Source organism: Myxine glutinosa, chromosome 3 (assembly GCF_964187855.1).
Source record: "Myxine glutinosa chromosome 3, kmMyxGlut1.1, whole genome shotgun sequence".
NCBI lineage: Eukaryota > Metazoa > Chordata > Myxini > Myxiniformes > Myxinidae > Myxine > Myxine glutinosa.
This window is the reverse complement of record NC_136263.1, coordinates 43,918,567-43,941,891: the sequence shown is the minus strand read 5'-3', so window position 1 is coordinate 43,941,891 and position 23,325 is coordinate 43,918,567. Positions and strand designations below refer to the sequence as shown.

The window sequence follows — 23,325 nt, the reverse complement described above, 5'->3', positions numbered from 1 at the left end:
ATCTGCTGTATACTGAAACGAAAGAACAACGGGAGTTTTGACACACACACACACACACACACACACACACACACACACACACACACACACACACACACACACACACACACTAACGTACATCGACACACATGCACACACATACACACACACACATATATATATACACATACACAGACATATATATACACATACACACACACACAGACATATATATATATTGTTACGGACACGGTTTTTGGATGGTATGGTGGGCCGAGCGGGATGGCCGCCGTATCCGTACAAGTTACCCCGATTGTACCCGGGGTTGACTAATCGCGCTATGCTAGACCAATGAAGGAAAAGACACACGGCTGGGATTAATATGACACGACACCAGGGATACGGTTCTCAAAGTTTGTTATTATAATAATGCGGAAGGTTTAGCTTACAGGGACAAGAGGGAAACATAGGAAGGTGGGCACTTAAACACTCTTATATTAATAGCCCCAACAGACGACAGATAAACGGGACAAGGCTGACTCACACGGGGTTTGATGGCAAGGAAAGCGGGTAGCGATCGCTCCAGGTGCACCTGGGCTCAGGGCAGGATCACGTACGGTCCAGTTCAAGAGATGCGGTGGAGGTATTGCAGCGCTCGAGGGGTGGCAACTTCTCTCTCCAGGCTGGGGGCGCATCTCACGTCACATCCGGCGCGGGGCCGCGTATATCCGGCGGGGAGTGACACGCCCTCGGCTCGTTAGCGCCGCCCCATATGGCATCGGCCCATGGCTTCTCATTGGGTGCGGGAGGGGGGTTACCGGGCTCCGCCCACTGACGAGGGACTGACGGCCAGCCCCTCCGTGGTAACCCCGTGGAGCGCGTGGTCAATGGCGCTAATCGAGCCGGTGTGAGGATGCATCCTCCCCCGCGCCGCCGCCATCTCCTCTGTTGTTGTTGTAATTGTTGGGGAAGAAGATGGAAGGAGGTATGGGAAAGGTCCTAAACTCACTACTGATGCCATATAATCACATTCTGGTGCAACGAAGAGTCATAATTAATGGAAACGAGGCCTTAACTGACATAGATTAAGAATAACTAGCAAGATGTCCTATAGTTGTCTACGTGTGGTGCGGTGGACCTGGGCACGACATTTAATGGGGGGATGAAGGGGAAGATCGGCTCTAATGGGTGTTGTTTACAGACAATGGGACTAAGGAATGGGGTAAGGGAGAGTTGGGGAGTATTGGAGAAAATAGGGGAATATTTACAAGCGGATATGGAGGCCAAATTCCATATCCGCAACAATATACACATACACACAGACATATATATATATATATATACACATACACACACACACACACAGGCACGCACACACACACACACATACACACACACACACAGGCACACACACACAGGCACACACACACACACGCACACACACACACACAGAGGCACACACGCACACGCACACACACAGAGGCACACACACACACACACACACACACACACACACACACACACACACACGGCAATTCTCTGCATGTAAGTATGCAAATCAAACAGAAAAACATGTCAATCACCTCCACTTTTTGCATATGTGCTCCCCTCTCTTCCGTCCCTCCCTCTACCACCTCCGTCTCCCCCCCCCCCCCCCACCCACTTCGAGGGGTTGATACCCTCTGTGAGCAGGTCCCCATGGTGAGAAGCAGCAGGTGTTTCCAGGTTTATTAAAATAAAGGAATTCTCTGAACGTTTGATTCGTATTCAATCGAAAACGGCTGGGCCGATCTGGGGAGATGATTATCAAATAGTCTGAACACGTGGAAAGGTGCAGGTGATTGAACCTCTGATACCTGCCTGAGGGAGAGGGTATCGACACCATACTTCACTCCCGGAGGGAGCAGGTATGACTCGTCATAGAAAACACATCATTACATGTCAACCAATGTCTGTCCATAATTACAGAACCTCAATCAAAATAAGATATAATTGGTTGTTTTTTAATATACAAAGTCGAGGCTCATGGAGGAGGAGGATTAATCTTTTCAAGTGAAGACAACTTGTGCAGCAATATCCATCATTCACAATCAGTCATTGATTACTGCGTCACAATGATAAACGAGATGAATGTGAACACAAAACATCAGAAGAGACAAATAGACACAAAACAGGTACAAACTTCCGTTTGGACTTCCGTTTCCGGTCTTGCTGGCGAGGGTTCGTTTATTCTCAGCTCTCCACGCTATCCATCGAAATCGAAGTTAAGTAATTGTTCCCATTTGTATTTTCGTTACAAATATTTATTTTATGGTGTATATATTGTCTCCCGACGAAGATTTTCGGTGCAAATCTTTCATACCTGTATTGAAAATCGTGTTAATTCGGGTCGTGTTTTGAGGCCTTGTAGTTGTACAGTGAACACTGTACAACCTTGAGGCTTTGTTTTTTCTCTCAGCGGTCCGTGCTTTTGTGATCCAATAACTTTCGTTCTCTGTTTTCCCAATCTTTTCACCCCATAGCCCTCTTCCTTGTGTAAATCACAACTCAAAAAAATCCAAAAAAAAAAACATTTCCTTCTCTGTTCACATTCGTTTATTCATTCTTATTCGTTCGTTCGTTCGTTCTTCGACCTCGTGTTTCTCCCCCATTTCCCCAGATAGTGTCAAATTTCAACTCGTTATTTTATTGTCCATGCGTTATTGTTTTGATTATAGTTACTTTTGGTTTGAATTTCCTGTAACTTGTAATTATTTAATCATGTTCTGCTCCTCGTGTGCGGCCTTGTAGTTGTACCCCCGTCGGTGTTTGTTATCTTGATCGTGTTTTGCTTGGCTCTTAGTTTTTTTTCCCTTCTACCCCGAACATAATACTCTGTCTAACGTTCTAAATCCCCACCTCCCCCCCCCCCCCACCCCCAAAAACCAAACAAACAAAAAAAAAACCAAAAACATATATTTTCCTTTCTCCACGTGTACTGTCGACTCGTCCTGTATTTTCTGTCCAGGTGTGCTGTTCGCCCCGCCCCCATTAACTCCTTGCCATCCACCGTTTGCCCTTCACGTGACTCGTGGTGGTCCCTCTCGGCTCTCCCCCCGTTGGTATTTTTGTGCACATAAGATTGTTCACGGTTCTGTTTAAATATTATTTAATTATGTATAACCTTTCCCCTTCAGTGTTTTACTCAGTGGTATTTTACAACACGCTGTTTTTCTTCCTATTTAAAAGGCTTTTCTCAATTTCCTCTCCAACTCATTCCACCTCAAAAAAAAGAAATTCAATATCTTATACGTCTCCCTCACTACATGGTCTAAATTCACATTCATTCCATCCCTCCTCCATCATTCTGAACCGGATTGCTAACTTGAAAATCACAACAAACCCAATTTGTTTTCAATGTTCGTCTTTCATTAATCATCCACTTTCTAAACTCCCCTCTTGCCCCTCCCATCCAAATCCCTCCCCTTGCACCTACACTCCTAAACTCCCCCCTTGCCCCGCCACTCTTAAACTCCCCCCCTGCCCCTCCACTCCAGAACTCCCCCCTTGCCCTTCCACTCCTGAACTCCCCCCTTGCCCTTGCCTTCCTAAACTCCCCCCTCACTCCTCCCCTTCAAAACTCCCCCCCAACCCCTCCCATTCAAATCTCCCCCCATACCATTCCTCTCCAATTCTCCCTCCTCCCCCCTCCTCCTCAAAGCTGCCTCCTCCCCACTTCGTCTCCCTTCTTTCTCATACCTCCACCCCCCCCAACCTTCTTCTTTCCTCTGCCCCCTCTCAAACAACCCCTCACTGTGCCTCATCCCTTCACCTTCAAACCTTTCATCCTCCTCATCCTTCCCTTTCTTGGAACTCTAATGCAATCGCTGACACACTAACAACTGCTCTCCCTACCTCCCCCTCTCATCCTTCATCTTACCCTACTCCTCCCCTCCCCTGTCCTGTACCCGATGCTCCCCCTCTCTCTTCATTAACGGTATGGACCTCAAACATCCGGGGCCTTCGCTCAAACCTGACTGATCTCTCCATACAGGTTGCTTCTGACAATCCAGACTTGATCTGCTTAACAGAGACTTTCCTCCTTCAAGATGTCTCTGATTCCTTAATATCTCTTCCTGGTTACTCCCTCCTCCGGTATGATAGACCTGAGCCTCGGCCTGGTGGTGGGGTGGCTATCCTTATCAAAAACTCTCTTCCTCACTCTCCTTGCACTGCCCTCTCTCCTCCTCACCCCCAGGAGTACCTCTGGCTACGGCTTCCTCTCCGCTCCCACCTTTTGTTCATATGTGTTCTGTACCGTCCCCCAAACAGTGATGACTCCATCTACATTTCACTGTCTGACAACATGGACCAACTTCTATCCACTCATCCCAACTCTCTCTTCCTCATATGTGGTGACTTCAATTGTCATCATGCCACCTGGTTGGGTGTGGGTTCCTCTCTCACCAGTCATGGCACCTCAGCAAAGGACTTCTGTGACTCACTGGGCTTGACACAATCTGTCAATTTCCCGACCCGGATCTCAGCCAATGGAGTATCTTCACTTCTAGACTTGGTTATGACTAACTTCCCTGCTAATGTCTGCTGCTCTTCTTCTGCTCCAATCGGTTCTTCTGATCATGTGCTTGTCAAAGTGGACATCTCTCTGGCCATTCTCAGAGAGCCTCCTCAGCGTCGACGAGTCTGGCATTTCACTCAGGCCGACTGGGACGGTCTTCAAGCAGCCATCAATCGTCTGGATTGGTCTCCCATCTCCACTGCCTCTGACATCAATTCTTCCTGGGAATTCTTCCAAAGCAAACTGATCTCTCTCATGCACAGATTTATCCCATCTCGCCTTCAGTTGTCTTACCCTTCCTCCCGTCCATGGTACACTGAATCTTGTGGTGAGGCAGTTGCCCTGAAACAACTTGCCTTTGCCTCTTGGAAGGCTAATCCAACTGAAGGAAATCTCAGTTCCTTCCACCAAGCTCGGAACAAGTGTGTGTCTACCCTCAGGAGTGCCAGGAAGCACTATCTCTCCTCTCTCAAGAATGAACTCTCAAACCTGTCTCCTTCCTCCAAATCCTGGTGGCGTCTGGTCAAATCCGTTTCTGGTGTTTGTTCCCCCTCCATCCCCTCCCTTACCTCAAATGGCCACACAGTTGACATCACACGAGACAAAGCCGAATGCCTCAACTCTGTGTTTGCCTCAAAATCCTTAGTCCCAAACCCATCTCTCTCTGTTCCCACCTTTCCCAGTCGAACCAAACTGCTCCTGGACTCTGTGACCTTCTCTCCTGACAAGGTAGAGGAGTTTTTGTCAAACCTCGACTCTGATTCTGCAACTGGACCAGATGGCATCAGCCCACGGGTCCTAAAATCCTGCTCTGCCGCTCTATCTCACCCTCTCTCTGTTCTTTTCACCCTATCTTTTGCTCAAAGTCATCTGCCAGCATCCTGGAAATCAGCAAACATTACCGCTTTACACAAAAAAGGTGCAAAAACAGATCCTTGTAACTACAGACCAATCAGCCTGCTCCCAATTATCAGCAAAGTCATGGAATCCATCATTGCTTCGGATATGAAATCTTTCCTCTTCTCCAATGGCTTGATCTCTGACCATCAATTTGGTTTCAGACCAGGTCACTCTACTCTGGACATGCTGCTTCTGCTGTCTCAACAATGGATGGAGGTCCTCAATGCCAAACAGGAAATCAGAGCGGTCTCCCTTGACATATCACGGGCCTTTGATACGGTCTGGCACCAAGCTCTGCTCACCAAACTCTCCTCCTATGGTATCCATGGAAATCTCCATGCATGGCTTGCGGACTTCCTCTCTGGTCGTAGTCAACATGTGGCCCTGAATGGATTTCTCTCATCTCCCCTTCCTGTTCAGGCAGGAGTTCCCCAAGGAAGTGTGCTGGGCCCTGTGCTTTTTCTGGTCTTTATCAATGATCTCTCCGACTCTCTGGAAAATCCTCTCTATCTCTTTGCTGATGACTCCACTCTCTGCCGCTCCATTCCTCTTCCCTCAGATCGGCAGTCTGCAGCCTCCTCACTCTCTGAAGACCTGGACAAAATCACAGACTGGTCAAACAAGTGGAACATGTCTTTCAATCCTGACAAATCTCACTCTCTTACTATGTCTCTCCGAAAAGATCGACTGGACAACCCTCCCATCTACTTTCTCAACAATCCTCTCCAAGAAGTTCTGTCGCTCAAGCTTTTGGGTCTCACTATCTGCCATGATCTTTTTTGGGAAAACCACATTTCCAAGCTGGCCTCCAAAGCCAGTCGCCGACTGGGCATCCTCCGTCGTGCGAAGTCCTTCCTCGGCACACCTGAGCTCCTCACCACATACAAGGCTTTCATCCGCAGCTCAATGGAATACTGTTCTCCCCTCTGGGCTGGTGCTCCTGCCTCACACCTGGCTCGGCTTCACGCTGTTGAATCCAAAGCTTTCAAAATCATTGGAATCTCCCGCGATGAAGCTATCTCTGAGGGCCTTTCACTCACTCACCGCAGGCAGGTAGGGGGTCTTTCTGTCTTCTACCGACTCCTCTCCGGCCTTGCTCCCCCAGCTCTCTCTGTGCTCTGTCCCCCAAATATTCCTACAGGTCGCACAAGATCTGCCAGCAACCCTCTGATGGTTAAACTGCCGAAATCTCGGCTCTCTGCTCACCTTCACTCTTTCATTCCTCTTTTCTCTCGCCTCTGGAACAAACTCCCACACTCCCTTCAATCCCTCTCCTCCCTCCAGGTCTTTAAAACAGCTGTTCACCACCATCTCTTATCTTCCCCCATCCAAAACCTTGATCTTTTCTACCCCCACTAATTCACCCCAGATCCACCTTGTTTGAAATTCCAACTTCTTTCCTGGAAATCCTGGCAGTGTCCATATGTTTATACCTCTCCCACCCCCCCCCCCCCTTCACATGCCTCCCCCCCAAAGCCCTCTCCCTCCCACAGATCTCTCGATGTCTCCATGTCTCTCGGTCCCTGCTCTCAAATGTTGTGTTTGTGTCCTTCCCCCTCTCTCCCCATCTTGTCTACCGCTCCCGATGTTATTTGTTTTATGTGTCTGTTTGTCTTTCTGTGTGATTCATGTTCGCTCTTTCACGAGCCTCGATCTTGTATACAAAAAAAAACAAAAAAAAACACTTGCAGTCAATGGTATTGTGGGTAATTTCATACCTGGATCATTGGAAGGAACCTCCTTGCCCTGGCTTGAGCCACAGGCCCCGAACAGGCCCCACACGGCCTTCACAAAAGTCTGCCCCAAAAGGAAGACATGTGGAGGTGCCAGGGTTAAAGTGTGGAATGTGTCCAAACACCGAACCTTGTCTGCACACAAGTGATTTGTACTCTGAGTATCTCTCGTCTTTGTTTGGGTGTTCTGATCATAACTGGTTGTCTCTCTCCGCAGGGTGCTGTATATATTTAACCAACCAAGTACCTTTAGACCTAGACAGGTAGATGTCATCACAAACTTCACAGCAGAATTGTGTCGAGGTTGATGCAGCACCCTGACAGTAACTTTGCTCGTCTGTTTGTGAGTTTGTGTAAAGGTGAGTCGTTTTATACCTGTCCCTTTCCCTCACAATCTCCACATGGCCTTGCTGCTGCTACTCATCACGCGACTGTCACATGTTCTAGTCTTCCTCATGAAAATAGCTTTACAACCATCTGGGTACTTAAAGTGTGCATTACATTTCGACATTAGAAACACGATTTAAAGAGAGAATCATCATAATATTTCAGACTAGTGACTTCAACAGGTATTACAGGTGTGGTGCAATGATTGTCGAAACAGCTTTCCTGGATCTTCAATGCTGAACTACATTACATATTGGGTTCTTTAACCATCAGAAGATTATATAATTATGTTGATTCATCATTGTTACAATACCTTTTTTACCTTAACTTTATACCTGAAGCAGTTACCTGGCAGGTGATCTCATTGAAACGTTTCAGAGCGATGTCCAAGATCTCTGAGCATCAACAGAGCAATGTTGACCGTTTGATTTCACGATTCATCATTATGGACAAAACGAAGTTGATCTACAATAACTCAGGTCGAATAACAAACAAATCCTTTTTCAAATCACTCTCAGGTGAGTGAATCACTCTCAGGTGAGTGAATCACTCTCAGGTGAGTGAATCCTCAATCCTGAGTGAACCCCAGACTGACCTTGAAACCACACTGGGTGGTTTGGGACGACCTCTCCTTTTCATAGTTAAAAGCTCCATATTTCAGGCCCACTGGGAAAAGGGTAAAAGTGCAAAGAGAGGAATAAATTGATGAAGCTTCAAATTGTATTATTATTGATTTAAAATGATAATTTGATATCTCTGCTGAACCATCACGACACTCATTCTATCACACGGCCTACATTCCTGGATTTAAACTTGTTTATTTATTGGAACCCAAAGTATGTCGGAATCATAGAGCATGACCGAGCAGTAAAAAATGGAGAATAAGAGATTTAAATAAAGAACCCAAATGTTGGTGATTTGAGAATCTGAATTAAAGTGTAAAAATTGATTATGGGATTTGTGTTGATGAAACGAAAATAAATCACCAGGGTTGCACTAATTGGTTATGATAGTGGTTTGGTAGGAGGAAGAAACACATTTTAGCACACGTGACTTCCCGTCATGATAAAAAATGTGGAAAAGAAAGAAAGAGGAAGAGAAGGAGCAGAAAGGTTCAGCAGGGAAATTAATCTGAAATAAAGGGACAAAGATTAATTCACAAGAATAGAAAACAACAATATATCTAAAAGATAGAAACTCTGATTTGTAGCCAAGAGAATGTGATGGAGGAGGTGTTGGGAATCTGATGTAGGAAACTCAGGATGACTGCTCGGGTTCTGTTCCTGCTCTTCACCACTTACTCTCTCTAAGCTGGGGACGGATCTCGGGATCCTGGACGAGGCGGTGTAGAGTGTTCACTGCGTGATGTTTCTCTGCATAACGTCCATCTTTTACAGCCTGGATCAGGATCGGTACCGAACCGGCTTCTACAATCTTGGGGGGAGGAAATGGAGAGAACTTGAGTATGTATTACAGATACTTATCAACTCTCCCAAACGTTTGTATGTATTACAGATATTTATCAACTCTCAGAAACGTGAATATGTATTCCAGATACTTATCAACTCTCCCAATCGTGAGTATGTATTACAGATACTTATCAACTCTCCCAATCGTGAGTATGTATTACAGATATTTATCAACTCTCAGAAACGTGAATATGTATTCCAGATAATTATCAACTCTCCCAAACGTGAGTATGTATTCCAGATACTTATCAACTCTCCGAAACGTGAATATGTACTACAGATACTTATCAACTCTCCCAAACGTGAGTATGTATTCCAGATACTTATCAACTCTCCCAAACGTGAACATGTATAACAGATATTTATCAACTCTCCCAAACGTGAGTATGTATTACAGATACTTATCAACTCTCCCAAACGTGAGTATGTATAACAGATACTTATCAACTCTCCCAAACGTGAGTATGTATTACAGATACTTATCAACTCTCCCAAACGTGAGTATGTATTGCAGATACTTATCAACTCTCCCACACGTGAGTATGTATTGCAGATACTTATCAACTCTCCCAAACGTGAGTATGTATTCCAGATACTTGTCAACTCTCCCAAACGTGAGTATGTATTACAGATACTTATCAACTCTCCCAAACGTGAGTATGTATTACAGATACTGTTACGTGCTCCTCTCCAAACCCCGGTCACGGTGTACCTCCGAGCCCCGAAAGGAGTCACGGCAGAAGGATGTGTTATTCTGTGTGTCAAAGATCAATGGTGAAAGCACACCAATTGTTACCAACAAACAAGTATTGTATTGAGGTCACAGAAGAATAACAGCACAAGAACAATATTAATCAATCGTACAACCAATATATCATTCCTATGATGGTACCATCAGTTTCGTACAATATAACTCACTGTGCTCCAAGTGAGCGAAAATAACATTCCCCACGTCTCTGTCCCGGCATCAAGCCAAAGTCGATCCACGCTCCGGTAATCGTAAGAACGATGTCGAATCGAGACCAGAATCCCATTCGCCTGATATTCACACTGCCAAAGATGGGCAAAGGTGCCCTCAAGAGGCGACTGGGAAATCACACCTTCGGGTATGAATGTTCAACGGCTCCCAAACGGCGAACCACAAATTCCCACTCAAAATCCACGTGTCACACGCAAACCAGGCGAACGGCTGGATGCGATGGGAGCGTGGTGAAAAGACAGGTGCGATGCGAAATCGGGCGCAAGGCAAAATGGCCGACGGGCCTGTACTGAATGCATACCTGCACCTCAACAACGATTCTCTTCGGGAATCAACCGCAAAACCTGTCACACAGGTTTATCTGTCACAGCGATAACCACTCTGTCCCAGCGATAACCTCTCTGTCACAGGAATCCCTTTCCCAGGAAACCCAAAGTTCGCTCGTGACCCCCGTTCGCCAGCGTTTGCTCAAGACCTCAAAGCAGCTCGGCTTTTTCTCGACCTCACTTGCTCCGCCTCTTTTTCCGCTTCTTCTTTGTCCGGATCCCGATCCGGTTTCCGGTTTCTTTCAAAACACTAACTTTTTCACCTTTTGAAAACAGTTATCTCCATTTCACTTAAACGATAACAATAATAGTACCTGGAACCAAAAATGTTTACAGTGGATGAAAACCACAACAACGGAAGTGACGAATCCGTAACACTTCACATCCTCAAGAAAGAAAGTTTCAACATAGTGAAAACTTTCTTTTCATGCAAAAACCCTTTTAACAAACAAAAGTAAAACTCACACCCAAATGATCAATTCACGTGAGCAACAACAATTAATATTTCCCAGAATAAAGCAACAAAACTTCCAAACAACCTGCAGGAATTTTCAAAGTTAGGTCACTCGAGATAAAGCATCAGCAACGACATTGTCCCTGCCCTTTTCATGCTCAATTTCCAAGTTGAACTCCTGCAAAGCCAAACTCCATCTCATCAACATCTGATTTTTATTTTTCATTTTTTGAATGAAGGTTAAGGGGTTGTGATCAGTGAAGACTTTTATAGGAAAGGTAGTAGTTCCCAGATACACCTCATAATGCTGAAGCGCTAGCAGGAGAGCAAGGGTCTCTTTTTCCACAGTGGCATAATTTGCCTGATGTTTGTTAAACTTTTTGGAATAGTAGCACACCGGGTGATCCACGCCATCACCATCTTCCTGAAATAGAACTGCCCCACCCCCCACATCACTTTCATCAATGGCCAACTTGAATGGTTCTTGAAAATACCGGGCTGCTAGGACAGGAGAGCTCATTAATATCGCTTTGACGTGGGCAAAGGCAGCTTGACATTTGTCATCCCAAACAAACTTGGTCTCTTTCCTCAGCAAATTCGTTAAAGGGGCTACCACATCAGAAAAATTCCTGCAGAACTGCCGGTACCAACCAGCCATACCCAAGAATCTCATAAGCTCCTTCTTCCCTTTTTGAACTTGGAAGCGATCAATGGCTTCTATCTTGGCTGTCACCGGTTGCACTTGACCCTGACCTACTACATGGCCTAGGAACACCACCTGTGCTTTTACAAACTCACTCTTAGATAAGTTGATGGTCAACCCTGCCTCGGTCAATTTCTTGAAAAATGCATGAATTTGTTTAAGATGATCTTCCATGGTCATGGTGTGGATGATGACATCATCCAGATAAGCCTCCACCCCCTCAGGAAGAACCTTGTACTGATACAACCCATTTTATGTGACTAAAGCCGAGATTTCATTGGCTCTATCAGTAAGAGGCATCTGCCAATACCCTTTCAGCAAGTCAAATTTAGTTTCAAATTTAGCTGGGCTTATTCTATCAATACAGTCATCAATCCTCGGGATGGGATATGAGTCAGTCTTGGTCACTGCATTAACCCGTTTTAAATCCGTACAACAGGGAAAACTGCCATCGGGTTTTGGAACCAACACACATGGTGAGCTCCATTCACTGCCGCTTGGTTCGATGATGTTATTCTCCAACATATACTGAACCTCCTTCCGAAGATACTCCATCTTCACAGGGTTCATCCGATAGGGGTGTTGCTTCACAGGAGTGGCTTCCCCCACCTCAATATCATGATATACCAGGTCAGTACGTCCAGGTACATCTGTGAACAAATAAATGTGCAAACTCAAAAATTAGGATGGATAGTTGTCCTTGTTGTTCCCTCGTCAAATGACCTAATTTCTCATCTAAATGACTCAACACTTCCGTGTTCGTCAATCTGGGACAAGCCTGGTCATCAATGTTATCAAACTTCACACCGGCCTCAACCTCTGGATTATCTTGCACCCCGACTACAGGCACGACAGGTGAGACAGGAACCATTTTTTCCACAGGCATCCTCTCATAATATTTCTTCAGTCGGTTGACATGACACCGCTGCCGCTTTTTCTGTTGGTCGGGAGTTGTCACCACATAATCTGTTTCATTAACCCTCCTTTCGATTGCATAGGGACCAAAATACCGAGCCTGTAGTGGCTGACCTAAACAGGAAGCAACACTAACACACGGTCCTCAGGACTGAAATTTCGTATCTGAGATTTCTTGTCATGTCTCACTTTCATTTTATCCTGTGTCACTTTCAAGTTTCTTCTCGCAACTTCACAAGCCTTTGCCAATCTGTGCCTAACCGTTGACACATACTCTACCACTGTTGACTGTGACTCCTCCTGTAGCCACTGTTCTTTCACCGATTTCAATGGTCCTCGAACTGCGTGTCCAAACACAAGTTCAAAAGGACTGAATCCCAATGACTCCTGAACAGATTCCCTCGTAGCAAACAACAATAAGGGTATTCCTTCATCCCAATCCTTGTCACATTCAAAACAATACGTTCTGATCATCTTCTTCAATGTCTGGTGAAACCTTTCCAAGGCCCCTTGGCTCTCGGGATGGTAAGTACTTGATCTTACTTGCTCCACTCCCAACAGGTGTACCACTTGCTGAAAAAGTGATGACATGAAATTGGAACCCTGATCAGACTGGATGACCTTAGGTAGGCCAACCAAATGAAAAATTTAATCAAGGCCTTCGCAATAACTGCCGCAGTAATTTTTCTAAGAGGCACTGCCCCTGGGAACCTCGTGGAAGCACACATGATGGTCAGCAAGTACTGATGTCCAGCCTTAGTTTTAGGTAAAGGACCTACACAGCCAATAATGACTCGGCTGAATGGCTCTTCAAAAGCTGGAATTGGTTTTAAAGGTGCGGATGGGACTTTCTGATTGGGTTTTCTCACCAGCTGGCAAGAATGGCAAGATTTACAGAACTACGCCACATCACGTCGCAATCCTGACCAGAAAAAATGTACCAAAATTCAGTCACATGTCTTGTTCACTCCAAGGTGCCCAGCCAAAGGTGTCTCACGTGCCAAACTCAATATCTCCTTCCGATACGGCGGTGGCACCACAATTTGTTAATGAACTTTCCACTCATCATTTGCTGGCACCTCCGGTGGTCTCCATTTTCTCCTGAGTATTTCCCCTTTCATGAAGTAACCAACAGGTATCTTCATAGCCTCTTCCTCTGTAACGGCTTTATCAATCAATCTCCGGAGCTCCGAATCTCTGTGTTGTTCTTCAACAAGTCTCTTTCGGACAAGCACAGTTTGTTCAACCTCGTTCCCAGAAGTCTCAGACGGACACTCCATTTCCTCCTTTGGTCCAGATGCCACCTTTTCCTTCGGTTCCTTGACGTCCCTCCCTTTCCTATTATCTCTTCCAGACTTTTCCTCCAATACCTCTAAGGAACCCAAATCCACATCACCTTCCTTCTCCTTCTCTTCAGAGCGCTTCCTACCCACAGCACGATTCACTGCACAGGATGGAAGGATACCCAGAATCTCCTGCTCTAACTGTGCTGTGTTATTTTCCATACTGGGCTTTTCAACCAACATCGGATTACCAGAAACTCGACCACCGGCCAAATCATTCCCGATAATAAAAGAGATTCCCTCGACAGGAAGGGTGGCTTGTAACCCCACAGTGACCGGTCCTGACACCAAATCAGACTTTAAATGGATGACATGAAGAGGAGCTTTAACATAGCCACCAACCCCGTGTAAAAGAACACTAACACCAGTTGCCGTCTTCTCTGACAATGGCAAAATGCCCTCAAGCATCAAAGATTGATGTGCTCCTGTGTCCCTCAATACCCTAACAGGTCTCTGGTTCGTTAAGTCCCCATCCAGTGACACAAACCCCTCGGAAATAAAAGGTTTGTAACCCTTTTGGACAAGGTCGTTCTGTGATGCCGTAACTTTGGCACGGGAACCTTCACAAGGCACTGTCCTCCAAGGACGATTTCTCACATTGGCCAAAGCATTCGGAGTTGCATTAGTTTGACTCTGCTCCTGATTTTTCCTTTTCAGGGCGTAACATTGGGACATCAAATGTCCAGGTTTCTTGCAAAAAGCGCAAGTAGGCCCGGAAGAAAAACTCGTGGTGTGCCTCGGGTCCCCCGGAAGATAGGTATGTCTTGGAACTGCAGTCTTCTGATCCCTAAAAGTCGCGGTATCAGATTTGTCCCCATAGTCATCTCTTGGCCACCTCCATGAAAATTTGTTCTCCGAACCTGATTTGCCGTAACTCCCCTGGCTAACTCTAGGCGGGAAGTTAGGTTTGTGTAACCCCTTCCTGTGTGTCAAGGCATAGTCATCTGCCACTGTTGCTGCCTCATACAACTCCGGTACTTTTTTTCATCCAGATGTACTTTAATGTCCACGTGGACACACTGTGTGAATTCCTCCACCAAGATCAATTGTCGTAACAGGTTGAAGTCTTTCCCAATCTCCTTCTAGTCACACCACCTATCAAACATAGTTTCCTTCATTCTGGCAAACTCCACATGGGTCTCACTCTCCCTCTTCCTGGCATTCCTGATTTTTTGTCGGTAAGCTTCAGGGACCAATTCATAGGCTTTGAGAATGGCTTTCTTCACTATCTCATAATCTGCACATTGGTCAATCGGTAAAGCCGAATAGATATCTTGAGCTTTACCCACCAGAACACTTTGCACTAACATAGTCCAGGACCCCACAGGCCATTTTAGCATTTGAGCCACCTTCTCAAAATGTAAAAAGAACTTGGCTACCTCCTTTTCATTGAAGGGTGGATCCAGCCTCACATGCCTACCAACATCCCAAGAGTTCTGACTAGTTGTCGAACTAGCCGGCATGGATACTACTTCTCTCCGTTCTCCCAGTAATTCCAGCTCCTTCGGTTTAAGTTCCTTCTGATACTCCATGTCCCGTTCCTTTAACTCCCTTTCGGCTCTCCTTTCCTCTGCTCTTCTTTCTTCTTCAGCTCTCCTTTCCTCTGCCCTTCTCTCCCAGTAATTCCAGCTCCTTCGGTTTAAGTTCCTTCTGATACTCCATGTCCCGTTCCTTTAACTCCCTTTCGGCTCTCCTTTCCTCTGCTCTTCTTTCTTCTTCAGCTCTCCTTTCCTCTGCTCTTCTCTCCTCGAGTTCCTTTTCAGCTCTCCTTTCCTCTGCTCTTTCCTCTGCTCTTCTTTCTTCTTCAGCTCTCCTTTCCTCGGCTCTTCTCTGCTCGAGTTCTCGTTCCCGTTCTGCTCTTTTCTTTTCCGCTTTCCATTCCAACTCTTTTAAACTTTCCTGGTTCTGCAGTGGCATATCCATTTTCCAGAGCTCCACATTTCCTTTTTCCTCTGGTAACCAATCCAAGGCTACCTCTTCCCATGTTCCTTGTCCCACTAGAAATTCTACCACCAAGGTCTGAATCTCTGCTTTCTTCATCCTAACTCGGACCTCCAAGTTACAATATTTGGCCAATATCATGAGTTCCGATCTATTTAACGCTTGGAACTGTGCCTCATTAGGGGACGCCGTAAACTTTTCTGCGTCAACCACCATGGTGACTATCAGTTAGCACCTGTTAACCTTCACACAAAAAAATTTTTATGAAAAATTTGGGAATGTTAGAAAATTCCAAATTTGGGAATTTTGGGAATGTTAGGGAATTCTATCCCGGCCGAGGCCCCCAATTTCTGTTACGTGCTCCTCCCCAGACCCCGGTCACGGTGTACCTCTTTACAGATACTTATCAACTCTCCCAAACGTGAGTATGTATTACAGATACTTATCAACTCTCCCAAACGTGAGTATGTATTGTTACGGATTTGTCACTTCCGTTGTGGTTTTCACCCACTAGACATATTTCTGATATTATGTACTATTATTATCTTCAAAAGGTTTAGTATTCATGAACATTTTTCAAAAGTTAAAAAGGTTAACTTTAAATGATACAGGAAACCTAACCAGAAGACGATGGTGGTGAAGAAGAGGAAGGCGTGACGAGAAAAGTGGGACATGACGCGTGTCTTGAAGCTCCGTAGCGAGCGTGATCGAACGAAAGTCGCCAGTAACCTTTGAGTCTCCTTGAAAGGAATTTCCTGCGATAGGTGTTATCGTTGGAGGACTGAGAAACCTGCCTAGTCAGGTATAGGCGTTGAGGTTCCGGAGAATCCTCGCCGGGTCACTTTGACTCAAGTAAGAGCCATCGGCCATTTCGAACCTCGCGCTTCGTTCACCGAAAAAGGTTTTGCTACGCGTCAGCTTTTCTCACCATCCGGTCGTCTGCCGGGGATGTGTGTGCGCAAAAGCGGCGTTTGAAGATTACGCTGCGGTTCGCTCATTGAACTGTGAACGTGCATGTCTGGTTCGCGCCTTTGGGATTTCACTTTTCGCCGCCAGTTTGCTGTGGGTTTGGACCACATGACTGTCCACGCTTTGCATACGCCTCATTACTCGCCTCATCGCCTCTTTGCCTCATCGCCTCATCACTACTCGCAGGAGGGGATTATCTTTGAGTGATAGAGACATTGAGGAGTGTTCTTTTTCATTCACTGGGAGCGCAGTGAGTTATCTTACTTTAGCTGATGGTACCATCTTAAGATAGAATGAGTGCACTTTGATTGCTATTGGTTGTACCGTTATTCTTGTGTGTGAATTTTTATTACAACATTTATTCGTTTATAATCATTGGTGTGGTTTCACTATTGATTACTGACACAGAATAACATATTTTTCTGCCGTGGCTCCTCTCGGGGTTCGGAGGTATACCGAGACCAGGAGGTCGGGGAGGAACACGTAACAGAAATTGGGGGCTCGTCCAATTGACTCGTGGGCTCGAAATTGGGTCTTCGTCCGGGATAAAAATTCCCTAATAACATTCGTTCGGGATTGACCCAGATTGAAATTGGGGGCTCGTACTGTGGAGAAATTGGGGGCTCGGCTTTGCTGATTAAATTCCCTAAATCTCGTACTGTGGATTAAATTCCCTAAATTTCGTCCGGGAAAGAATTCCCTAACATTCCCAGAATTCCCTAACATTCCCAGAATTCCCAAATTTGGAATTTTTCCAACATTCCCAAATTTTTCACAATAATTGTAAAGAAAATTTGTGTGAAGGTTAACAGGTGTTAACGGATAGTCACCATGGTATTTGACGCAGGAGAGTTTGCAGCGTCCCGTAGTGAGGCACAGTTCCAAGCATTAAAAAAAATCGGAACTTTTGGTATTGGGCAGACATTTTAGCTTGGAGGTCCGAGCGAATATGAAGAAAGCAGAGATGCAGAGATTGGTGATAGAATCTCTGGTGGGACAAGGAACATGGGAAGAGGTAGCCTTGGATTGGTTACCTGAGGAACAAGAAAATGTGGAGCTCCGGAAAATGGAGATGCAAACTGCAGAGCCAGGAAAGGTTAAAAGAGTTGGAATGGAAAGCGGAAAAGGAAAGAGCAGAATGAGAACGAGAACTCGAGGAGAGAAGAGCCGATGAAAGAGCAGAGGAAAGGAAAGCAGAAGAGAGAAGAGAAGAGAAACAAGCAGAGGAAAGGAGAGTGGAACGAGAACTCCAGGAAAGATTAAAAGCAGAGGAAAGGAAAGCAGAAGAGAGAAGGGAAGAGAAACAAGCAGAAGAAAGGAGAGTGGAACGAGAACTCCAGGAAAGATTAAAAGCAGAGGAAAGGAAAGCAGAAGAGAGAAGAGAAGAGAAACAAGCAGAGGAAAGGAGAGTTGAAAGAGAACTCCAGGAAAGGTTAGAGGAGAAAAAAACAGAGGAGAGAAAAGCCGAAAGGGAGTTTAGGGATCGTGAAATGGCGCTTCAACAGGAAATTCGACTCAAGGAGCTGGATGTAATGAGAGAATGGGGAGAGGTACCATCCATGCCGACTGGTTTGACACCTAGTCAAAACACCTGGGATGTTGGCAGACATGTGAGGCTGGTTCCACCCTTCAATGAAAAGGAGGTAGCCAAGTTTTTCCCACACTTTGAGAAAGTGGCTCGACTGTTAAACTGGCCTGAGGAGTACTGGCCCATACTAGTGCAAAGTGTTCTGGTGGGTAAAGCTCAAGATATTTATTCGGCTTTGCCGATAGACCAATGTGCAGATTATGAGGTATTGAAGAAACACATTCTCAAAGCCTATGAATTGGTCCCGGAAGCTTACCGACAAAAATTCCGGAATGTCAGGAGGAGGGAGAGTGAGACCCATGTGGAGTTTGCCAGATTGAAAGAAACCATGTTTGATAGGTGGTGTGATTCAAAAGGAGTTGGGAAAGACTTCGAACTATTGTGACAATTGATCCTGGTGGAGGAATTCCAACAGTGTGTCCACGAGGACATTAAAGTTCATCTGGAGGGAAAGAAAGTACCAAAGCTGTATGAGGCAGCAACCATGGCAGATGACTATGCCTTAACACACAGGATGGGGTTCCACAAACCGAACTTCTCGCCCAGACCTAGCCAGGGGAGCTATGGTACATCAGATTGCCTCAAAAAAGATTCCGCTTCCGGTCCGCTCGAGCGACGGGGCTTGCTTCGATCTCTCCACGGCATCAAAGTTTGAGTGTTTTCCCGTTCGTTTCTTTGTCAAATTTCCGCTGCGTATTTTGTTGTGTATGTGTTATTGTGTGTTTCTATTTGGTTTTGGTTTTGTAGTTGTTGAAAATTTGTGTGTAATTAGTCGTTTCTTTGTTCACGTCTCGTGCGGCCTGGTGTCTCGTGCGGCCTCCTCGTCTCGACTTGTGCCCCGCCCCCTATATCTCGTTTGTTCTTCCACCTCTGCTCCTGCTTTCTCAAATCCACGTTCTCACTTAGAGACTTTTCCCAGATTGTTTTGCATGGCTTTGTTTAAATATTTATTTAAATATGTTTAAACTGCAGCCGTGATGCTGACGCCGCCCCCCCCCCCCCCCCACACCCCAGAATTTCCATGTTTTAAACGTTTCCCAGTGTGTACCCTGGATAAGAATAGGTACGCCATATCCCTGCGTGTCGTAAGAGGCGACTAAGAGGTTTGGCGTCAGGAAGGGCATCCGGCCATAAAACATTGCCTCAAAAAAGAGAACCATGACAATTACAACTACATGTGGGCAGGGTACAGCCCGAAGTGGAGATCGGTTTCTGAGGTTTGGGACATGGAATGTAGGGACAATGACAGGGAGATCAGGAGAAGTGGTGGAAGTATTGGTCAGAAGAAGAGTGGACATATGTTGTGTGCAAGAGACGAGATGGAAGGGAAGTGGTGAGAGAATGGTGAAGGGTAGGCAGGGACAGAAATACAGGTTTGTGTGGCAAGGGTGCCCGGAGGGCGTGAATGGTGTTGGTGTCCTGTTTTCTGAGGAGTTTGTAGACAGTGTGGTGAGTGTGACTAGAGTGAGTGATAGGTTGATGATGGTGAAAATGATGATTGGAAAGCTCTTGGTGAACGTCATCTCGGGATATGCTCCGCAGGTTGGTCGAAGCGATGAAGAGAAGGACAAGTTCTGGTGTGCGATAGAGAAGCTGATGGAAAACGTGAAGGATGAGGAAGTTGTTGTGGTAGGAGGAGACCTAAATGGACATGTGGGAAGGAGTATGGATGGTTTTGACGGAGTTCATGGGGGTTACGGATATGGTGTGAGAAATGGAGAAGGTGAAAGGATTTTGGAGTTTGCTGATGGAGCTGATTTGTTGATTTGTAATACTCAGTTCCAGAAAGAGGATAATAAGCTTGTTACATACACGTCAGGTGGGTCGACGACAACCGTTGACTACCTGATGGTGCGTAGGCGAGATAGGGGGCACCTCCGGGACACAAAGGTGATCCCGGGGGAGGAGGCTGTTTCACAGCACCACTTGGTTGTCTGCGACATAAGGGTGAAAGGTGCGAGGAGAGCTCGGTGGGTAAAGTACCAACCGAGAATGAAGGTGTGGAGGTTGAAAGAGGTGACAGTAAGGGAGGCATTAAAAGAGAGGCTGAGTAGGGTCGAGGATGATGTGGTTGAGCTTGAAAGTGGTTGGATGTCAATGAAAGCTAGTCTGTTGGGAGCCGTTGGTGAGGTATGTGGATGGATAAAAGGACCACCGAGGCACTCGGAAACATGGTGGTGGGATGATGAAGTTGGAAAGAGGATTAACGAGAAGAGGAAGAAGTTCAAGGAGTGGCAGAAGGCGAAGGGTACGGGAGCAGAAACAGCAGAGCATGAAAGTTATAAGGCAGCCAGGAAGGCTGCAAAGAAAGAGGTAGCAAAGGCGCAGGAGGCATGTCGGAAAATGTTCGGAGAACGCTTGGATTTGGAAGAGGGTCAGAAAGCAGTATTCAGGATTGCAAAGCAGATAGCGAAAGAGAGGTGTGATGTGATGGGGGTGAGTTGCTTGAAGGATGAAGTGGGACAAATCGTTGTCGACCCAGATGGATTTAAAGGAAGATGGAAAAGATATATGGAAATGCTGTTGAATACAGAGAATAAATGGGATGGCAACATAGAGAGTAACCCAGTTTTAGGACCGGCAGAGAAGATAACTGAGAAGGAAGTTGAGGAAGCGATAAAAGCAATGAAGAGTAGAAAAGCGGGAGGGCCGACGGGAGTTGTGGGAGATATGTTGAAGGCAGCAGGAAGTTGGGGTGTGAAGAGAATGACAGAGATCTGTAATCTGGTGGTGAAAGAAGGCCGCATTCCAGTGGATTGGGAACTGAGAACCCTCGTCCCTCTATACAAGGGGAAAGGTGACCCTCTGGAGTGTGGCTCGTACCGAGCGATAAAGTTGTTGGAGCATGGAATGAAGGTATTGGAAAGGGTGTTGGAGAGGAGGATAAGGAAGAAAGTGAAGATCGACGAAATGCAGTTTGGATTCATGCCAGGAAGAGGAACGACAGACGCGCTTTTCATTGTGAGGCAGTTGCAGGAGAAGTACATGGAGAAGAGGAAGAAGTTGTTTCTTGGGTTTGTTGATCTGGAGAAAGCATTCGATCGGGTTCCACGCAAAGTATTGACATGGGCATTGAGGAAGTTAGGAGTGGAGGAATGGTTGATCAGAGTAGTGATGGCAATGTACAAAAGAGCGCGCACAGCTGTAAGGACGAAGGACGGGAACAGTGGTGAGTTTGAGGTGAAGGTGGGAGTGCATCAGGGGTCGGTACTAAGTCCACTACTATTTGTAGCTATGATGGAGGTGCTGGCTCAGAACGTAAAGGAGGGTTTACCTTGGGAGTTGTTGTATGCAGATGATCTGGTGTTGATTGCGGAAAGTATGGATGGACTGAAGGAAAAGATGAACACGTGGAAGGAATGTATGGAGACAAAAGGTCTGAAGGTGAATATCGGAAAGACGAAGGTGATGGCAAGTGGTAAAGCATGTGGTGAGGTGGAAAGAACTGGGAAGTGGCCCTGTGCTGTGTGTAGAAAGGGTGTCGGAGTGAACTCCATTCAGTGTACAATGTGCGCTGAGTGGGTTCATCAAAAATGTAGTGGTCTGAGAGGGTCATTAACCAGTGTGGCAGCTACATTCAAATGTAAGGTGTGCACAGAGGGAGCTGCAGATGGAGGAAATGTTGAGTTGGATCTTGGAGACGGCGTGAAGCTGGAAGGTGTGAAAACATTTTGCTACCTCGGAGACATGCTGAATGGAGAAGGTGGACCAGACTCGGCAACGGTTGCTCGTGTGAGATGTGCATGGAAGAAGTTTCGGGAACTGAGTGGCATGCTGATGAGGGGGGGAGTGTCGTTGAAGCTGAAGGGAAAGGTGTATGCTGCATGTGTGAGAAGTGTTATGATTTATGGGAGCGAGACATGGGTAATGAACGTAGAGCAGCAACGAAGGTTGGAAAGGGTGGAAATGCGAATGGTTCGACGGATGTGCGGAGTATCGTTGAGAGAGAGGAAGACAAATGATGAATTGCGAAAGATGATGGGAATAGAGCCTGTGATTGATGCTGTGAAGAGGAACAGGTTGAGATGGTTTGGTCATGGGTTGAGGAAGGATGAAAGTGACTGGTTGAGAAGAGTGATGGAAATGAATGTAGAAGGAAGTAGAAGACGGGGAAGACCGAGAAAGACTTGGCTAAAGATGGTGGAAGAAGAAATGCGGGCAAGGGGGTCAACAAGGAGAGATGCAGAAAATAGGGCAAAATGGAGAAGATTGTCATGGGGACCGCAAGGCTAACCCCCGCTCTAGCAGGGAAAATGGCCTTTTAAAATGCATGTTGTACATCAGGGGCGGAGAATGAAAATCCATGGGGGCGGCCTCGAGATGAAAATGAGGACCACTCTGACACCACGACTTCTAGAAATCAGAAGACTGCGGTTCCAAAACAGACCTATCGTCCGGGGGGCTCGAGGCAGACCGCCGCCCCCATGCCTTGGCAGACCACGAGGTTCTCCTCCGGGCCTACTTGCACTTTTTTCCATAAACCTGGAAACTTGATATCCAGCTTTTATGCTCTGGGAAAGGAAAATCAGGAGCAGAGTTCGACTAGTACGACTCCAAATGCGATGGCCATTGTGAGAAATCGTCCTCAAAAGGGTTACCAACAATTTATTTCAGAGGGGTTTGTGTCACTGGATGGAGCCTGGACTAACCGGAGACCGGTTAGGATATTGAGGGACACAGGTGCACATCAATCTTTAATGCTTGAAGGCATCTTGCCATGGTCCGAGGAGACGGCAACTGGGGATAGTGTTCGTTTACATGGGATTGGTGGCTGTGTTAGTGCTCCACTTCATGTCATCCATTTGGAGTCCGATTTGGTGCCAGGACCGGTCATCGTCGGTTTACAAGACCATGCTTCCTGTAGAGGGAGTATTTGTTGTTATCGGGAATGATTTGGCCGGGATCAAGTTTATGGTAACCCGATGGTTGTTAAAAAGCCCAGTAGGGAAAATAACACCACACCAGTTAGGGATGGCGACAAATTTAGCAAGTTATTTGTAGGTGGACTGAACTTAAAAACAAAGGAAGATGTTCTGGAGTCTGCCTTCAGCAAATATGGACCGCTTTTGGAAGTGCTGCTG

General features: G+C 46.2%; 1 protein-coding gene across 1 annotated transcript in view; it reads right to left on the bottom strand.

Annotated features, from left to right (window-relative positions):
• Nucleotides 1-23,325, bottom strand: part of LOC137423628 (uncharacterized) — a 224,047-nt gene that overhangs the window by 11,136 nt on the left and 189,586 nt on the right. Inside the window, exons 8-10 of the mRNA XM_078773965.1 lie at nucleotides 8,859-8,991; nucleotides 8,153-8,223; nucleotides 7,156-7,234 (exon numbers count right to left, since the gene is read on the bottom strand). Coding sequence (XP_078630091.1) covers nucleotides 7,156-7,234; nucleotides 8,153-8,223; nucleotides 8,859-8,991 — 283 coding nt within the window. The remainder of the gene's footprint in view (nucleotides 1-7,155; nucleotides 7,235-8,152; nucleotides 8,224-8,858; nucleotides 8,992-23,325) is intronic.